The 18,864-nt window shown below is 28.1% G+C and overlaps 2 protein-coding genes across 3 annotated transcripts; both read right to left on the reverse strand.

Annotated features, from left to right (window-relative positions):
- Window positions 1-754: 754 nt before the first annotated feature.
- On the reverse strand, window positions 755-9,402 carry LOC132927136 (uncharacterized). 2 transcript variants are annotated; one of them, XM_060991597.1, is made up of 2 exons: window positions 9,159-9,385; window positions 755-1,674 (listed from the first exon to the last, which is right to left on the reverse strand). In XM_060991597.1, exons 1-2 carry the CDS (start codon window positions 9,222-9,224, stop codon window positions 1,057-1,059), a joined length of 684 nt encoding a protein of 227 aa, XP_060847580.1. In that variant the 5' UTR covers window positions 9,225-9,385; the 3' UTR covers window positions 755-1,056. The 2 variants fall into 2 exon arrangements, with proteins under 2 accessions (XP_060847580.1, XP_060847581.1); XM_060991598.1 differs by lacking the exon at window positions 755-1,674 and adding an exon at window positions 3,781-5,614 and having other exon boundaries at window positions 9,159-9,402.
- A 4,056-nt stretch (window positions 9,403-13,458) lies between these two features.
- LOC132926466 (EF-hand domain-containing protein D2 homolog) lies at window positions 13,459-17,711 on the reverse strand. The gene is made up of 3 exons (XM_060990825.1): window positions 17,464-17,711; window positions 16,519-16,666; window positions 13,459-13,854 (listed from the first exon to the last, which is right to left on the reverse strand). The coding sequence occupies exons 1-3, from the start codon at window positions 17,562-17,564 to the stop codon at window positions 13,693-13,695; spliced, it is 411 nt and encodes a 136-aa protein (XP_060846808.1). The 5' UTR covers window positions 17,565-17,711; the 3' UTR covers window positions 13,459-13,692.
- Between the last annotated feature and the right edge of the window lie 1,153 nt (window positions 17,712-18,864).

The raw sequence follows: 18,864 nt of genomic DNA on the forward strand, positions 1-18,864 counted from the left end.
TTTATTTTAAAGAAACATTTGACTACTTTACAAAAAAATGTATAATATATTAGAAAATCATTGCGTATTATAATAAAAATAAATGAATAATTATTAAGCTTGTAACTATCGTCTAGATATATATACACAAAAAAAAACTTGGACAATAGTAAATGATGAAAAGCAGAACTTAGTTACTGGTTAGGAACACGTGAATTTGAATCAGTTTATGATAATATTATAGTCACTCATTGCACTATCCATAACATATTTTATTGTTGAAAAAAGTAAAATACGGACAAACGAAAGATACCCGCCAAAATAGAAGGCTATTTCCAAAAACTACAATTAATATAACTTGTATGTCGGTGTAAACTTTTAAACAGGATACAGATGAAACAAGAGCTCCAGAAATCTATCTTAAATTACTAAAAATGAACGATTAAAATAAGTTGAGGGGACGTGGAAATTTAATTTTTTTCTCCGTATTACAAACGTACATCATTGTGGTAACTTTATTTTTTTTTCAAGGTAAAGAATTTATTGAAATTGAATTGGTCTCTGAATCGAAAAAAAAAACTATATTTTAAGTAATTATAATAAACGGTTATGAATTAAAAACGTTTGATAAATGTTAAATGTATTTTTATGAAAACGTTTAAAGTCAATAAAAAAATTCGATCGGAATAAATAATTGTTTCTGTTTCATATGAAAAAAAAAAATCAAAATTTGACGGCGAGTAAATTGAGCTCCCAGTAAACTTTTTTTTGACCGTTGAAATCGCTTGAATTTACGTTTTTTCCATACTATATAATAATATATCGTATGGGACTTTCGTTCAACCTAACTATAGAAATTATCCGCTTTTATATCCCTTAAAATTGCCGACACCCATAGCCTTCAGCATCGCCCATGTGCGTATATTATTATCACGTGATGGATAGTGTTCTGAGATTGTATCGAAGCAGTGTAATGTTTTTGACGGACGTACAAGACGAACGGACGAGGACGAGGAAAACGGTTTAACGGCTAACGATAAAATTACGATATTATTATTATGCGGTACTGTGCGGTCGCTACGACGAAGCGGCAGTGGCGGCGGCGGCTGTATCGGCGGCGGCTGTGTCGGTAGCGGCGCCGGTCGTGTCTGTCGTTTGGCCTTGGCTGGCGGCTGACCCCATCAGGAACGGCTCGGACTCCGGATGGTAGTTGTCCAGGCGCGAGTCCATCGTGTTGAACAGCTGCTGGCGGTTCTCGATGTTGTGTTCCGCGTTTTTGCGGTACGTGGTGGCCAGGCCGGTGGCGAGCGTGGACACGCCGGAAGTGACGTCGCGCACCAGCACCACGCTGCCGGCCGCGTTGTTCACCGAGTTGAGGCCGGCCGCCACCGTGTCGCCAGTGGCCGCGGTAGACAGGACGATGCCGTTGTACGAACCGAGCAAGATGCTTAACACGGCCATCGTGCCGTGGCCGATCGCCTTCAGAATCATGCCGGCGCCCTGGCCCATATCCGTTATGGACTTGTACAGATCCATTTTGCACCTGGTGAACGTCGACGGATGGTCGTCGGTGGCCGTGGTGGTCGCGTCCGTGGCCGCGGTGGTTGCGTCCGCGGCCGCAGTGGTCGCATCGGCGGCTGCGGCGGCCGGATCGGTGGTTGGCGGTGGATCGTCGTCCGCTGAACAACGATCGACCTGCGATGTAAAAATAAAATTATACTATTCGAAAATTCTGTCAAGCACCTGCATCCGGTGAATAACATTAAACTTTAATGATATAGGGAATGGTTCTCCAGCTTTATCGAAAATACGAACTTTTGAACTCCTCGGTGATTTCGAATATTATATAAAACAGATTGAATCGATCGAGTACCATAATCCCCGGAGGTTATGGTTTATTATTGTTGCGATGCGTATGATTAACAGTGGTTATTTATTTATTTCTAATACGTAATAACAGCTATAGAATCTAGTGCTTCGATACTTTTATAAACTTTGAAGTTGAAATTACATTTTTGAAAGTTCGATAAGGAGCCAATTTCAAGTTCGAAAAGTTGAAGAAATCAATTTCAACAAATCAGATATTGAGTAATATCTAAAATAAGTACAATAATGTTCTATGAAATGCAGTAAGTAATCAGAATTTCAAAATTAAATAATATTTCGCATTTTTAATATAGGTTTTCCATAAATTATTCATTTATCAAATTATAAAAACATAATTTGTTTTCATAAATAATGAATTATAAATATATTCACAAAATTAAGAATCTAACGTAACGATAAGGATGTAATATAATAAGAAATCCAAATTACGGTTAGGTTTATTATATTTTAGTAAAATAGTTCTTGCAGCGTTCAAGAAAAACCAAATTAATTATTTTATATGTTTAGAATTTATATAAAACAAATTAATTATAATTATTGACAATATTTATTTATAAAATTAATCAATAATCATTTATTGTATTAGGTTTCCTTTAAATTATTTCGTACATTTCGGCTTTGTATTATTTTTCCTCTTTTTTACAGTTGAGAATGTTGCTAAGTATTCTTAATTAATTTTTATTTTTTAATTTACTGTTGTAAATTGAGAACTTTAAAACGATTTCAAATTGTCTAGAAAGGTAGAATTAAAAATTAAAAATGTAAAAGTGATATTTCAAATAGGGGAAAAAAATAACCTTTAAATTGAATTAATAAAAATTATAAAATGGTTAAATCAATACTGCGTAACAATACAATTTAAAAATCAATATATTATTTTAAATTGAAATCAGACGAAACTAATTCCACTCAGAAAAATTTTTATTTTTATTTCAAACCATGGTTTTATTATAGTTTTCAATAATAGTATTTTTTAAATAGATAAGTATAGAAGTATCTAATAAACTGTTTTAATGACATACCATTTTTTGTGAATAATTTAATATTTATATTTTTAAAATAAAGAAGATTAATCCTTAATCCTCATCTATAAGTTTACAAGTATATATATTATATATATACGATAAAAGTAATCAAGTTAAATGTAATTGTGTAATATTAGCGATGTTATGTAAAGAATTTTTTTTATTGAAATCACGTTTATGTGATTTTTCAAGTTTTGTCAACTATATTATAGTGTGCATAATGTATACAATATTGAACGATGAGTATACACATAATTAAAGAATATTTAAACTTAGAACTTTAAGATGATGTTTAAAATTTAAATGAAGTTCATTTGATTAAGTGATTCAACAGTATAAATATTTACTGATTTAGAGATAGTATGCAATGATTTAGATTTAAGTCCCTTGAATACAATTGAACTAGAATTTATATGATCCTTTGTTTTACATACAATTATAGAATTTAGATTTTAGATTAATGTAACACGATTAAAGAGTATCTAAACCAAATTAATCAACAAACTTGATTTTATCGAAACTAAAATAGTTAAACTTAATCGAGAAACTTATGGGGCATCATTATAACTAGGTAAGTGATATTGAACTTAAGATGATATAGAACACACAACTTATATATATATTAATTATAATGTACTACTTTTTATTTAGTTTCACAAATACATAACATACAGCTCTCTTTATTTTTTATAAATAAAATGTCATATATCATAATAGTTTATTTATTTTTTATTTAATATAATAAAATATAATTTTTATATAAGTCCAATAATATACAGTTATAGAAATATTTGAGTATATATCTTACATCACTAGAAATATAATTAATAGGATTAAACATGTATTATTATTATTATACACTTAGTTATTAACTTTTAGTATACAGGCTTATTATTATAATACAATAAAAATAATACACACAAATATCTCGAAAATTATAATACAGTATCTTTCTCTGCTGTAAAATATAATACAATATATAGGTACTAATGCACTATTGCAGTTGTTCTTAAACTTATTTGTTCACGCAGCTCTCTCTAGTTTCTAAAACAATATCTAAGTACCTTTCATTATAATGCAACTAGGTAATAATATTGAATTTGGATGTGTAAACGGATAACCTACATCACTCTTACAGAACTCTTCGACTCCATAGAGCATCACAGTTCAAAAATCGCATGTACTACTATATAAACAATAAATTATACACTATATGTACTAGGAATTGGTTTTTATTTAACAAAATATTTGTTCAGTGATATATTCAATAGCTTATTATATATAAAAAAAAAAATTGTTTAAAGTTTAAACATCCATGGATCATCAATAAAAATGTTGGTTCATAATATATAATTAACAGATAGTAAATAATGTTATAATATAATTTGGCAATTTATAATTTTGATCATAACTATATTATTATTGTTATTTCATTAGACTAGTTTAACATTTTGCAACAAATATTTGTTTTAATAATCATTTTAACAGTTATAAATAAATATTTATTAGATGTTATTCGAAAATATTGGTGTTAGAGTCAATTAATCCGGTAAGAAATATTGTCACTAATGCTAATATATACACATAAAATGTAGTTACAGTGCAAGTTGAATAATAATTATTATTTCTACTATACGATGCAATTCATGTAAATGACACTCGTTTCGTAGTTCTTAAAAGAATTTCAAAATATCTTTTCCGTCGATATTAGTTATTATGGAATATCAGTCGAATGAAGACATTTAATATTGAAATTTTAATAAAACTTAAAAACTATATAAACATAAAAAAAAAACAACAGATAAATAAACAAAACTTAATTGAAAGTATAACCGTTTTGTTACAACACTCATCTGTTGAATAAGCATCGCGCATTGTGAAAAACAATAATGTTACATAGCCAAAGACGGTAAAAACACAAAGCCGGTAAACGTGCCAAGGAACTCGATTTTACGATAATAATAACAATAGTAATAGTACGTCATCATAGCTAAGTATTATCTTAAGATTTCGTTTTCCAAGTCACCGAGTACTGAAGTCGAGTGAGTGTGTGTAGGTGTGTCGTGCACGAGATGACCGGCGGCGGCTGACGTCCACAGCACCGCGACGCATGCGCACGTGCAACGTACGCGTACAATAATAATTATTGACTGTCAAGTGCGTTGGGTCGTTTGGTCCACGTCACTGCAGAGCTATTCGCGGGGAAAGAACGTGACCGGCCCTGCCGCGGGTGCCGGGCCGCCCGTCTCGCCCGCAGTGGCCGGCCGCAGACGCGCGCCGCTCTCGTCCAGCTTGGCGTTGAGCGCGGCCAACGCCTGACTCCGGACCAGCGTGTCGTGGGCCACGTTTCTGGCCACCGCGTCCACCGCGACGTTGACCGCCTCGCTGACGCCGGACGCGCCGAACCCGATGATCGGGACGTGGGCCAACCGCCCGGCGACAGAGCCGCACGCCGCGCCGCCGACCTTCAGCAGCCGGACGGACGCGTGCAGGGCCGCGTCCCACATGTGGTTCACCGCCCCTCCCGCCGACAGCAGCATCTTGCCCGCGTTCCACAGCACTTTGTCCGACACCCGCGCCGTGTCCCGCAACAGCGACGCGGCCGCACGCCGCGCGGCCTCTAGCAACCGGTAGGGTGATGGCGTCGACGAGTTGGCTGGCGGAGGCGATGGCGGGCCCGGTTCCGTGGTCGCCGGGAATTCCAACGGCGTAGCGCCGACGACCTTGATAAAACAGACAAATAAAACTAAACACCACAGAACAACACAGAACACGCACGGCATCGCGAACACTAATATAATATAATATGTAAATGGTTATATTATTTCTCGTCAAATCTGCGTTATCGCGCGTATAGTATACAAATGCAGTAGTGTCGTTGCGTGAAAATGTCAAGTCCGATCATACCACAGAACACGAGTTAAATTAAAATAAATTAAAAAAAAAAAACAAACCGTCATATTATAATAATAAACGAATTAACCAGTTAATCGGGCGTAAATCGGTATTTCACGTTTCTACGGCTATCACGGTATAACGATTTGCAAGTCTAAGCGGTCGAAGTTTTTTTTAAATAAATTAATAGCGAAAAATTCGATTGTACCTACCTACGAATTGATTGTATGAGTAGGCAGGTAACTATATAATATGTGTAGGTATGTGTATGGGCGTGTGGTGTGCGAATTGTGGTTTTATATCGGTAAAATATATTTCACATTCGTTATATTATAATATGTAGTTATACTACACCGTAATACGATAATAACAATGTAAGTTTGAAATAAAATTAAAGGAAGTTAAGTAAAATCAATAAACGATTACTTCTAAGTTTTTGCAAAAAATATGTTTCTGAGAAAAGCAGAAAAAAATATGTATTCAATCGATTTTTAGTAATGTTCATAATCACGCAATTAAAAATACATAAATGCTGATAATAGAACATAATCAATTTTTCATATCTTAGTAATATAATGCCATATATTAAAAAAACAATAATAATTAACTTAAAAAATAAAATTACCCATATTATTAAATTTCTATCACAATAAAACACTAAATAAAATATAATAAACAAATTATTTATTAATGACAATTAATAAGTAAACAAACTACTTTTAGCTTGATAAAAGACACGGTTAGATTGAAATAGAAATAAGAATGTATTATTTCTCACGAATCAAAATAACAACTAATAAGGGTCTGATGTAATGACCGCTGCCCAGGCATCTATAATTGTTTTTAAAATTTGTGTGTATAATATGTATGTTCTGATAAATGCAATTATGATCTACATTTTTAAGCAATAATGATTTATTTTCATCCGTTAGATAAGTTATTATCTGATTATCATATACATGGAGATACCTGGCGACTGGCATGATAGGTAGTTCGGTTCAATAACTGGGTATCACTGTTTATTTTATTTTTATCAATTAATTTAAATACTTAATATTAATTAAATAATACAGGTATAATATGTAAGTGTATGTGTTAACTATATATTTAATTTAAATATATTTTTAAACAATTAATTATGCTTCAATATGAAAAATATAATTAACCAGTTATTAATGTATCCTATAAAATTTAAAAAAAAAAATAGAAATGACCGATTATTTTACTAAACTATATTTATTTTACTACTGTTTGAACCGTACGGAATTTTTTCAGTTAAATAAATATGATGGAACATTACAATTTAAAATAAAAGTGAAGGGATAAAAACAATTAACAAATTTCATTAAGCACAATATAAACGGAAGAAAAAGCAAATTTTCTAATATTAATCGACTGTTTTTGATAATATTCTGTACTAAATATTGAATCGTCATTACACCTTATCGAAACAATAATATTTGTAATAACATTTTTGAATTCATTTTTACACCCGTTGAATGGTGTATTTCTTTTCCTTATGTTTATAAAACGTATAACATTAACATAATATTATAACAATATCTAAGGGAGTAAAAAAAACACAGATCATGAACTCAAACTCCATCTGGTGGTGATGACAATATTGTCTTATCGTTGGTAGCCACGGACAGAGTGCTCTACTAAATATAGTTTGAATAAAGTCGGCAAAAACTAACTAAAATGACCTACTACTTGTAGTTTGAACATAATGTGCATTTCACAATAATATTACATGCATGTCCTGTTGTATAGTATAATTATATAATTCGTGTGTACTTCATAGGATTCTATTTGATATAGATTACAGTGTGACTCCTTTAGTTTAAGTAAGCAAATTTCGATGTTCAAAAATAAATAAAAATAAATTGAGAACGGATGTTAGACTCACGGTAATGTTCGAGTAATGATAATAAAAAAACGACGATCAACAATCAGATCTTATTAAGGGGTAAATCACTAATAAATTTATAATATTTTATTCTTTAAGGTTTTTAAGTGACTCAAAGTAACATATTATATATATATATTATATAATATATTATTAGTGATGTGTGTTAAGTTTATAATTTTTAATTTTTACATAAAAAGTTTATAATTATAGCAGATCTATTACAATATTATGAATTTATTGCTCATAACATTTACTACAGGCCGAGGTTTAAATAAAATAATTTTTATGACAAATTATTTATGGAAGTCTTATTTAAAGAAATAGGTAAGTATTTTTCTTTTGATTTGTAAGTTACAACGACAATAATTATTTGGTAGTAAAGAAATAAAATAGTGTAAATAATCTATGTATAGTATCATTTTATACATTATATACATAATTTTACTTTCATTAAATTCAATTCAATAATTAATAACAAAAAATATTTTGATGTTTAACAATAAACGTATTATAAAATGTACATTCATGTACAAATAAAAAAATGCTTTGATTATTTTGTTATCGGTAACTACACAGAATAAAATTAATTTTTTTCTAAAAAATGCAATCACTAAAATATATTATAAAACATTTTTCTAAATCTCGTAATATTTAAAATTTAATTTAATTAATAGGATTTAAATAATAAAACAACGATACCTCTGAAATTGATAATAATAAAATCCTATTTACAATGTATAAAATGTAATAATAATTGATACTGATTAATTTTGGTAAAACCAAACAAACCAATCAAAATTAATTATTAAATATACCAAATATATTAAGATTATTTAAGCCGAGAGATCATATTTTAATTTTGAGTACACTTCAATAATTTCAGAAAAATATTAAACTAAAACTTAAATATTATACAACCCTCACATTATATCTTTGCGATTAAAATTAAAACGTATACAATGTTATGCTGTAAAGGTAATATGAAAGAAAGTACATACACTTTACTATTGTATTAATGTATTTTAATGGCTATATCATATAACTCTTTGTATAAGATTCTTCGTCAATAATATTTTCTTGAAGGAGAAATTAATGTTTACCGAAGCTGAAAACTAACAATAAGTTTGAAAGTTAATAAGTAGGGAATAATAAGTTATAACCATAACACTGGGCTCGTAATAAGTGCTATACAATTAAGTTTTAAGATTAAAGAACGCTATTTGCAAGATATTCTAAAATTTAATAATTTATAGGATTACAACATCGTTAAGAAGTTTAATTATAATATTTAAATACGAATTTATTTGCAAATTTTCTAATATCACAAAACTATGGATATTAATAAAAGTTTAAGAAAATAAGAATATTGACTCATTGATATTTCTATGTCATTATATTAATTTTTAATTTAAGTTTCAAATGTAATAAATATTGTAAATACATAATACTATAATACATACTTGCATGACGTATGTCACCAACAAGAAGATCATTAGAGATCGATTATAACCAACAGGATAATACATCTGAGTGTGATTTTATTTGTATTTTAAGACTTGGGTCACGATAAAGTACAAACTGTCACTGAAGAAAATGTGTTTAAACTATAATAGCAAGTTTAGCTATTACGCACTAGGTGACAATAAATATTGGTTTGCTGTTGTCATTTGACTTGTCATAATACCACCAAACACATGTAAAATACTAAGGTACATATAATAATACACTGTATTAATGAACAATCGCGATGTTTGGCAAATACCATTTGTTCAATTGACGTGTCATAATTAATAATATGCAGCATTTTACATGTGTCCTTGTCATAACTTTGACACCACACCAAAGTATTGTTAGTACCTATTTTATTTTTATATATTTCACATCATCACATTAAAAACGGTATATTTATAAAAATATAAAAAAAATTATTTTTTATTCAAATTGTAAACATTTTTTCAAAATCTGTGTATACACACGCCAATATCACATACTACCGATTAATTTTTACTGTATGTGTGTGTTGAAATCCTAAAAAAAAAAAAAATATTTACAAATTCAAATGTTATGAATTAGTGGTGACTGTTGGATATTTTTTTTATCAATTTTTGAGAATTTACCAAACAATTTTGTCGGTAAATTTGTATTTAAAATTGATTAAAAGTGTACCTATTGAATTTTATTACAGTATTATATAAAGAAGACAATACAAATATATAAAATAAAGCAATAGTCTTTAATCATTTTATTAAATATAATAATTAATAACTAGTTTTATTAAAATTTAGAATGGCTTACTCATTAAAATAAAAAATAATCATAATAACTCTGATCATTTATCGGTCATTATCATTTTATAAAAATCCTAATATTTTAATAAAAAATAAAAAAAAACACAAATTAAGTGGTCATTCGACTTTTTAAATGGTAAAAAAAATTTAACAAAAATATTTTTTTGTAAATTTTCTTTACCAGTAAAATTTACGGGACTCGCAACATTAATTATACGTATTAGATACTTAATATTAACATATTATAAAACGTGAAACCTGAAATTAACTTTTAAAAGTTGTTTTATTATATTTTTTCTTTACATTTTAAAATGCATACTTCAATGACATTATTTCATTATAAATAGGTTTGGAAACTATTTTTTCAATGGCAGAACATTGTTAATGATGTGAGAAACATAATAAAAAGATAAAAAAAATATTTTTTAATGTATATTATGTTTGGAAAATTATTTACTTGTTACCGCGAAATAAAGAGTGATGCATTGTGATATTTATATTTTAGCATGAATGATAAATCATAGCATTTAAAAAAAGATTATTATGTTAAGCCTTATAGGTATATTGAAAAATAGTCATCTGTTTTAACGAATGTGATTTAAATTAAAATTTTTATTTTTTTTGCGAAAATAAAAAATGTTAGTTTGGTTAGATTTAAAATGAATTGATAAAGCTATTTAATGTTTAATTTTATATTTATAGCTCCAACTCTAAATCTTATTTTTTCTAAAAAAAAATAAAAACGATTAACATTTTATAAAAAAAAAATTTTCTCCCGTATGACAAATAGTTACCGTTTAGACTCTAGTTTAGAGCCTATTAAGATTATTTGTTCAGTTTGGTTTTACTGTACATTTTGTTTTTCTTCACAATATTTTTCGAAATTAATGCAAACTTTCAATACAATAATTATTACAATTATAGTTGTTAGCAAAAATTCGTTTAGCTGTTGTAATATTAAAAAATAAATATAATAGTAGTAGTAAGCATAAGAGCGTACAGCGTAATAGTTGAATGTACTTTGAAAGTATAGGAAATTTTTTACTTTTGTCTCCCTCCTCCCTCCTAAATACCAATTAGATCTAATTTTCCACTAGAAACCATTCTAAAATTGAAATCGAAAGACTTTTACTGGCCCAAAAGATGACGACAGTCCGAAAAAAACGTACGTCATCGTAAAATCAATACATTCATGAATCTAAAAATGTTTTTTGGTACCTATTATTAGTTATCACTTTATCAGTAAGTTATATTATGTTGAAGGGCCATATTATGGTATGTCCGCTTTTTAATATATATATACTGCATATATATAGGCTACGTGGGAAATCTTTTAAACACTTATGATGCATAGAAAATAATTTTCAAGGAGGAAAAAATATATTGTTGTAAATATAAAATTCTCTCAATTCCATTCAATGCGAAAAATATTTTATTTTCACTTTATTCAGATACGAGAACAATATTTAATACGAATAGAACAAGCCTACACAATTCATTGTTTGTCAAAAAGGAATTTTATAATATGGAATTATCCCAAATAATATTCTTCACGTGTACTTTGCTTGTTTCCTTTTTTACACATATCCGTCCGTTTCTATTATTTTTTTTTCTTCACTAATTGCATTAAATATTATGTTTTTGTTATAATGTTTGTGTTTTGTTACTGCTGTAAATTATTTAAACAAAAAACCCCTCTAAATGGTTAATAGCAAACATTTATTATGACTCGCATTCGTTATTATGTCGGCAACGCGATAGTTTAATTATTTATCAATTAGTTAGTGTTTTGAATATTAAACAATATTCACAATATTTGATGTGAGTAATCTTCTTACGGAGAATCACTCATAAAGGCGCGTTTCGTGTTACCAGCCTATATAGATTCCGAGCTTTCGCGATCAAATAGTTTATTAGGTAAATAAATTAAACTAATTGAGATGTGTAAACCAGATTATAAGAGATTATTAGTAAGTGCATACGAGCTCATGAGATTATGAAGGTATGACTCGAAATCCAGTAGGTGATATATATTTAAATCACATTAGGCTCATATTATGCTACAAGCTTGAAATGTACGCATTTGATTGCCGGATCGTGTATTCTACTGATTGTAATAAAACTCATCATCGTATTAAGCATTAACCCTAAGAGTGACCCAAAATGTAAAAACGTTGTCGTGAAACTGAATTGTTTTCTAATAACAGATGGAGATATTATAATATATATCTAGTTGCGTACAATTTAACGGGAAAAAACAAATTAACAGTAAATCGTGATTTTTAATCTTCAAACATATTAATAATATTATGTATATATGATATATTGAATATAGGTAGTACAGGATAATTGATCCCGTTCAAACATAAAATTAAATAATTATTGCTTAGATTTTGAAAATATTATTATAAACTCGATTTAAGTTGATTTCGTGTTCAAGTTTCTATCAGTGTTTTCAGTCAATAATTTCTTTTTATAATACAACATGAAATTAGGTTTGGTAAAAATTAGGAAACTAAATAGAAAAAAAAAGCTTTTAGATCTTTTCTGTCTAATTATTATTGTGCTGAAATTACAGAACATTACTGCAATACAACATATACAGGCAATATAATTTAATTTTATTGTTGTAAGTTTGAAAACTTCATCAGCGTAACTACGTGTATAAATATATTATAAGGCTATAATATAATATAATACGTGTATGATGTGCGCAATATTTCACTGAAGAAAATGTAGTAGCGACTACTTACAATTAACAGTATAATATTCTCTAAAATATCTGCATATTTTGTGTTTCAAATAATATACACGATAAATTTAGTTATACATATTAAATATTATGAATTATTATATTTATTACTTATTTGTTTTTGAAATATTTTAATAAAACGCACATTTTTGCAGTATAAAAATATTTCAATGGTATACAATCAATATTATTAAAGGTAAGAAGTGTCGTCGTGTTTTTGCATAAAATAATAAATTTACGGTATTTATGAATGCCAAATATGTGTATATTTACCATTAACCAATATAAATTCAAATATTTACAAAAAAATTAACAAACTTTATGAAGTCATAAAACATCCCGTAAACTACCGTAATATTATATTTTATTTATACAAGTACTATGTATAAATATTATAAAATATATTATATTGATGTAATATGATCGGTATTGTTGTACATAATGAAATAAGACACCTGTAGTCTAAATAATATGATTATTTGTAATATTACTATTTCATAAACATTTATCTTATTCACATTAATGCACAATATTCTTTGTGTTTTTAACATTTTAATTTTTAAATAACAATAATTGATTTATACAGTGCGCGAATCGTGTAGCCATTTATATTTTTAATCCTCATTTAAAACCCGCATAGAAAATTTTAAAATATTTACATTAATATTGGTCGTCTCGGATTGAAAAAAAACCCACACAACAAAAAAAAAATAAACGAGCTTAAGTAAATCAAAAACCATTATAATATAATATTATGGTATATAACAATAATAATTGTGGCTCTTTATAATGACATAGGTAATATATAATAGTAAGTTATGATAGGTATTATTTTATAACGAATAATCAAAAAAATAAATAAATAAATAAGTTATTGAAAAGGATAATCACTTTGAGACACTACACTATTTGTAATATTATGTATGTGCAATGATTGTCTATTTTTTTTTTTTTTTAGTATGACATGTTCTTGCGATTTCCCGCTATGGGCGACGGCTGTTTGGCTTCGAAATATTTCTTAGCCCCTTTGACGCCTACACGGCCGACGTCGATTTCAGGCAGGGCGCACAACACTCGGCGGGCCCATTCCACGTTTTTGCGTTGCGTTATCAGATACTGCGAAATACATATAACATTATTAATTATTAACAGTAACAGAGACAAATAAACACACACACACATATGTAGAGAAAAAACAGGCTTCTGGTAAATGTGTATAAAACGTATCGTAAAATTATAATAATATGTGTGGGCTTTATTTGAGATATTTAATGTAAACGTTTCCCTATGACTTCAAAGAAAATCACGTACACCTTTCGCAAAGACCTTTAGCCCACACGAGTACAAAAGCATATTCGTGCTCGTTGCCTAGTCAGATATTGTCGATTGGTTAGTATCGGGACGAATAATATACATTTTAATAACTAAGACTACTAAGAGCATACACGTCATGACAATGATTTCGGGGGCATACACGTCTCGCGAATCACTCGCGCAGAAACAGAACCCGTAGAAACAATGTCGAAGTGGTCAACAATATTACACTGGTCCTCGCGCATATTTACAAGAAACGTTCCGGCGTCTAACGATAGGGTATATTTATTATGACACTTGTGAAATTTTTGGCAAACTTCGCGGTTGACGATGTACAGAGCGAGACTATTATTAATAGTCTTACCAATTTCGGCATCGGGTAGTGTGATAATAATTTCCGGCCGCGGAAACTATTTAAAATATAATCACGTCGCGTACGAAGTATTCTGAAACCCTACACAGGACGACGTCATCCAGCGCGGTCGCGCACTCAACCGTTTACACAAAGCGATTAAAATATTTAATTATAATATTTAATTTAACGCATTAACCTACAAACAATTTTCTTACGCACCCCCATACGGAATTCCGAGAATCCTGAGAGTTTAAAACAGTTTCATATCGTCCGCATCTTTTCCGATTTCACGTGTCAACGTGATAATATATTGCATAAGTATGGCAATATCCCGTCCCAACCTCCTAGGGAGAAGCATTTCAGCGGTTTTTTTTTTCTATAATGGGATACGGCCGTGCATTATAATATACAGGCATCGCGATGATATATTATTTTTCCGTATCAACCACTTTCAACTTTGTGCGTGGGTAAACACTGTTTATACCCACAGTTATGATATAACACAAAATATAATCTAATTGTCGTACGAAATTTCGAATATTATTATTATTATTATTAGTATTATTTTGTTATACTTTGACGCGTGTTGAATTAGGCTGTTGACAACAAACCGACAAATTGGAATATCTATGTCAGCTTTCATACTCGGTTATTAATTTCAAAAAAGCCATTCGATATTCCTCAGTTAATACAATATTAACTATGGCACTTGGAAAAAGGTTTCAAATTGCAATAGTTATATTTTAGCACTTAGTTTTAACAATCAAGTGGTTAAATAATTTTATTAAAAATGTTTTTTAAGCAACTATAATAATATTATTATCAAAAGTATGGAATAAATTAACTTGAAATATTTTAAAATTAGTTTGAGTTTATTTTCACAACATTTATTCAACATATTTATATTGTATGCTTAAATATATATTTGTAGGTATTAATATAATCATCATCATTGCTATCAACAATAGAATTTATTAAAATATGAACTAAAATGCTATTTTTGAGGTATTATTTCTTCGTAAGTACATAATAATAACCTATAAGTAAAACGGCGTAAAAAAAATAAATAGAAGCAAAATTCGTTGTTTTAGAATAAATGATGTGGCATTAGCTTATAATTGTAGACATTTTTAAGACTCTAAGAAGACAATGCATAACACAATTAGAAAAAAATCGGGGTGGTTTCGTAATACGTGGTTTACATAATTCTCATTGTCTAGAGAACAATAATTTCAGTACAAGTTATTATGATTAACATTATTATTGTTGAAAATAAATTATTATTTTTTTTTTTACAAGCTTAGACAGCATTCTCCTGAATTTGAGTAGCTATGGTGCAGATTATATTGGACTTAAATTGCAGTTTTATATATATATATATATTAATAAATTTATGTATATTGTATATCTATACTCTTTTTTACCACACAATTTGAAATTCCTTTTTGATATATAATTTTTTTTTTTTTAATTAACAGCAAATATTATGTATACAAATAAAATATATGTAATATTTTTTCTTTAGATAATTATTTAAAATTTTGGAAAAAAATATTTAATTTATTTAACTATTTTTCTTTAGTTTTTTTTTTATACAGTTTCACTTTTAAATTAAATTTGAATTCAGTGAATATTCATTACATACAAATAATGGTGATTCTGAGTAGAGACGATGGACAGCATCTATTTCTAAAGATATTTTATACTATTTATATAATTAAAAGTTAATGATTTTTCAATTGGCTATATGGTTAAATTTACTACTTTATAGACAAAAACATCGAATATATTAAATTACTATAATATATAAACAAAAAACAATAACATAGATTTTATCAAAAACTGGTGTTCATAATATTACCGTTATATTGTTATTGTATTTTTTAGTTTTCACTGATTTAAAAAAAATATAATACAATTTTTATATTGGGTCTTTAGAAAACCAACTAAAAAATGCTTAGGCTAATATTTTTTTTCCGTAACACGAATAAATAATTTTGAATTAAAAATTAGATTGTGATATTACTCAATAATTTAACAACAAAATCTATCAATTACAGAAATGTATACACGATACGTAAATATTTAATAATGACAATCATCACACTAACCTCGCGAAAACTTAGTTTTCCATCACCATCTTCATCTGCGTCTTTGATAAGCCGTACAATCGCTGAGTGAGTCCATGGAACACCACGTACCATCATCATACCTTTGAGGTCTTCTACATCCAAATATCCATCATTGTCCGTGTCATATCTAATTATAATTGTCATGAAAAAATACGCGACTTTTAAGCAAACTGAAGTTACTATTATAGTATCTCGAATAAATCAAATCATATTGATTTTCTGTTATGTAATACTGTTTAAAAAATTGCAGTAATTGCACATTGATTACGTGAACCGGCTGTTATAAACTACTAATTTGTGTTATTAATCGACATGAAATATACATGTTTAAAACATACCATACTTCAAATTATCAGTATTTAATCTTAGTGCAATTTAATTATTTGATATCGTTTTAAAATTGTAATTTTGTTATGCATAACCTTTTAAAAAAGGATTCAAAAACCCGTTAATAGTTATAAAAATAAAATTATTTAACAATTATTGTTAACATTAATAATATTAATAATTGTTAATATTCATTAAATATTATTCAAGAATATTTTTATCCGTGTTTCTATGTTCCCAATGCACTATTTTCTATTTTATTTAAAAGTTCTACACGACTAGTTTGAATTATAACAATATAGAAAAACACAAAAATTAAAAAGAAGTTTGAGTTTTAGTGTATAATAAATAATAAGTAATGTGCAAGGTAGTTGAACAAATATTACAAAAAAAAATATGATGACATGTATTGTGTTAATTATAACAGAAAAATGAAGTAAAAATACTATTGAAACCATTAAGTAACTATACTAATATTTATAGTGGAAATAAATAAAATTAACATGTGATAATAGTCCAGCAACATAAATAATAATTAATAAGGTACTAATTATAAATATCATAAATCATAATATGAAACGATGAAATAAATTTTACCTTGTGAAGGTTTTTTCATAACGTTTTATTAAATTTGGCGATAGTTCTGGAAATTCTTTTAATATGTATTGTCGCTCTTTGAATGAAAGATTTGAGAACATTTTTATTTAGATTTGAACTAAAATAATTAATAAACAAAACTGTTTTTATTTATTTTAATTTTACGCGTTATAAAAACTAAAATATTTTTATTTATTTTTTTGCTAAGATATCACTTTAAATATACGAGAATGCGTTATCGATAAATCTGTTACATATTATTACAATAACTGTTTAATTTTTGGTCTGTAGTGTCATATAAATACTATTGATCAAAACTTACCGGAAATTCACGGACACAACCATGACCACGGAAAATCGTCATTAGCTATGATAATCCCATTGAAAATTACGAATTGAGTTGTCAAATCATGTTGTTTTTTTAATGTTGTCCTCGGCCTTGGTGGTGGTTGAACACGTTCATGGGGCATACCAAGCAAAGGTCGGTGATGATTTTTCATTTTTCAGATGCATTTAATTGAGGCAATAAAGTGCAGAATAATGAAATAATATATAAGTATAATAATTTGTTTCATGCATATCCAATAACCAATATTCACTAGGCTTGCGTTTGAAAAATTTAAATATTTTATATCACAGTATTACATTTAATTTAGTTTCCCCTAAACATTTTCCAATAAAAAAAAGTCGATACTATAATCTCATCGTTGGAAAACGATGGGTACGACGCTGAGTACCTACCGAATTAATTCATTATGCGCTGCTTCTCAGTAAAATAGTCCCTAGCGTCTTTCATTTTAGGTTAACTCTATAGTCTAATTAGGGAAATACTTAGTTATCCTTAAATATACATCATTATCAAATTAATTACTTAAGTAATGTATTTATACTAATTTTAGTTTTGATTAGCTCAAATAAAGAAAATAAAACCGCAAATTTAACAGTGAGTTTTTAAACTTAAATCGGAAGGAAAACTTTTAAATGGTTTTGAAATTAAAGTAAAAAAAGATAAAACTGATATAAAATGGACGTCACCACTGAAAAAAAAATATTCAACAATACTTAATTATAGTTAAGCTTTATTCCACCTGATAATTGATTTTCTATTTTAAGAAATCTATAAAATCTAAAATTTGTAAGTATTTTGTATTATGAAATGTGTAAAAGAAAATATTCCTGTGAATAGTTTAAAATATTAAAATGTTTAGGCTGAGTATCATTTTTTTAACTATTTTTTTTTTATATTTTTATTTCGATACATAATTTTTTTAAAATAATTTAGCTATGTTTAAAATGTAACGTTAAAGTATAATTTTAATTATTACAATGATTATTAGTAAGTCTTATGAAATAACATCAAAACCTTATCAATTTGTGACTTATCTTAGAAATGTTTAAATT

Source organism: Rhopalosiphum padi, chromosome 3, assembly GCF_020882245.1.
Source record: "Rhopalosiphum padi isolate XX-2018 chromosome 3, ASM2088224v1, whole genome shotgun sequence".
Taxonomy (NCBI): domain Eukaryota; kingdom Metazoa; phylum Arthropoda; class Insecta; order Hemiptera; family Aphididae; genus Rhopalosiphum; species Rhopalosiphum padi.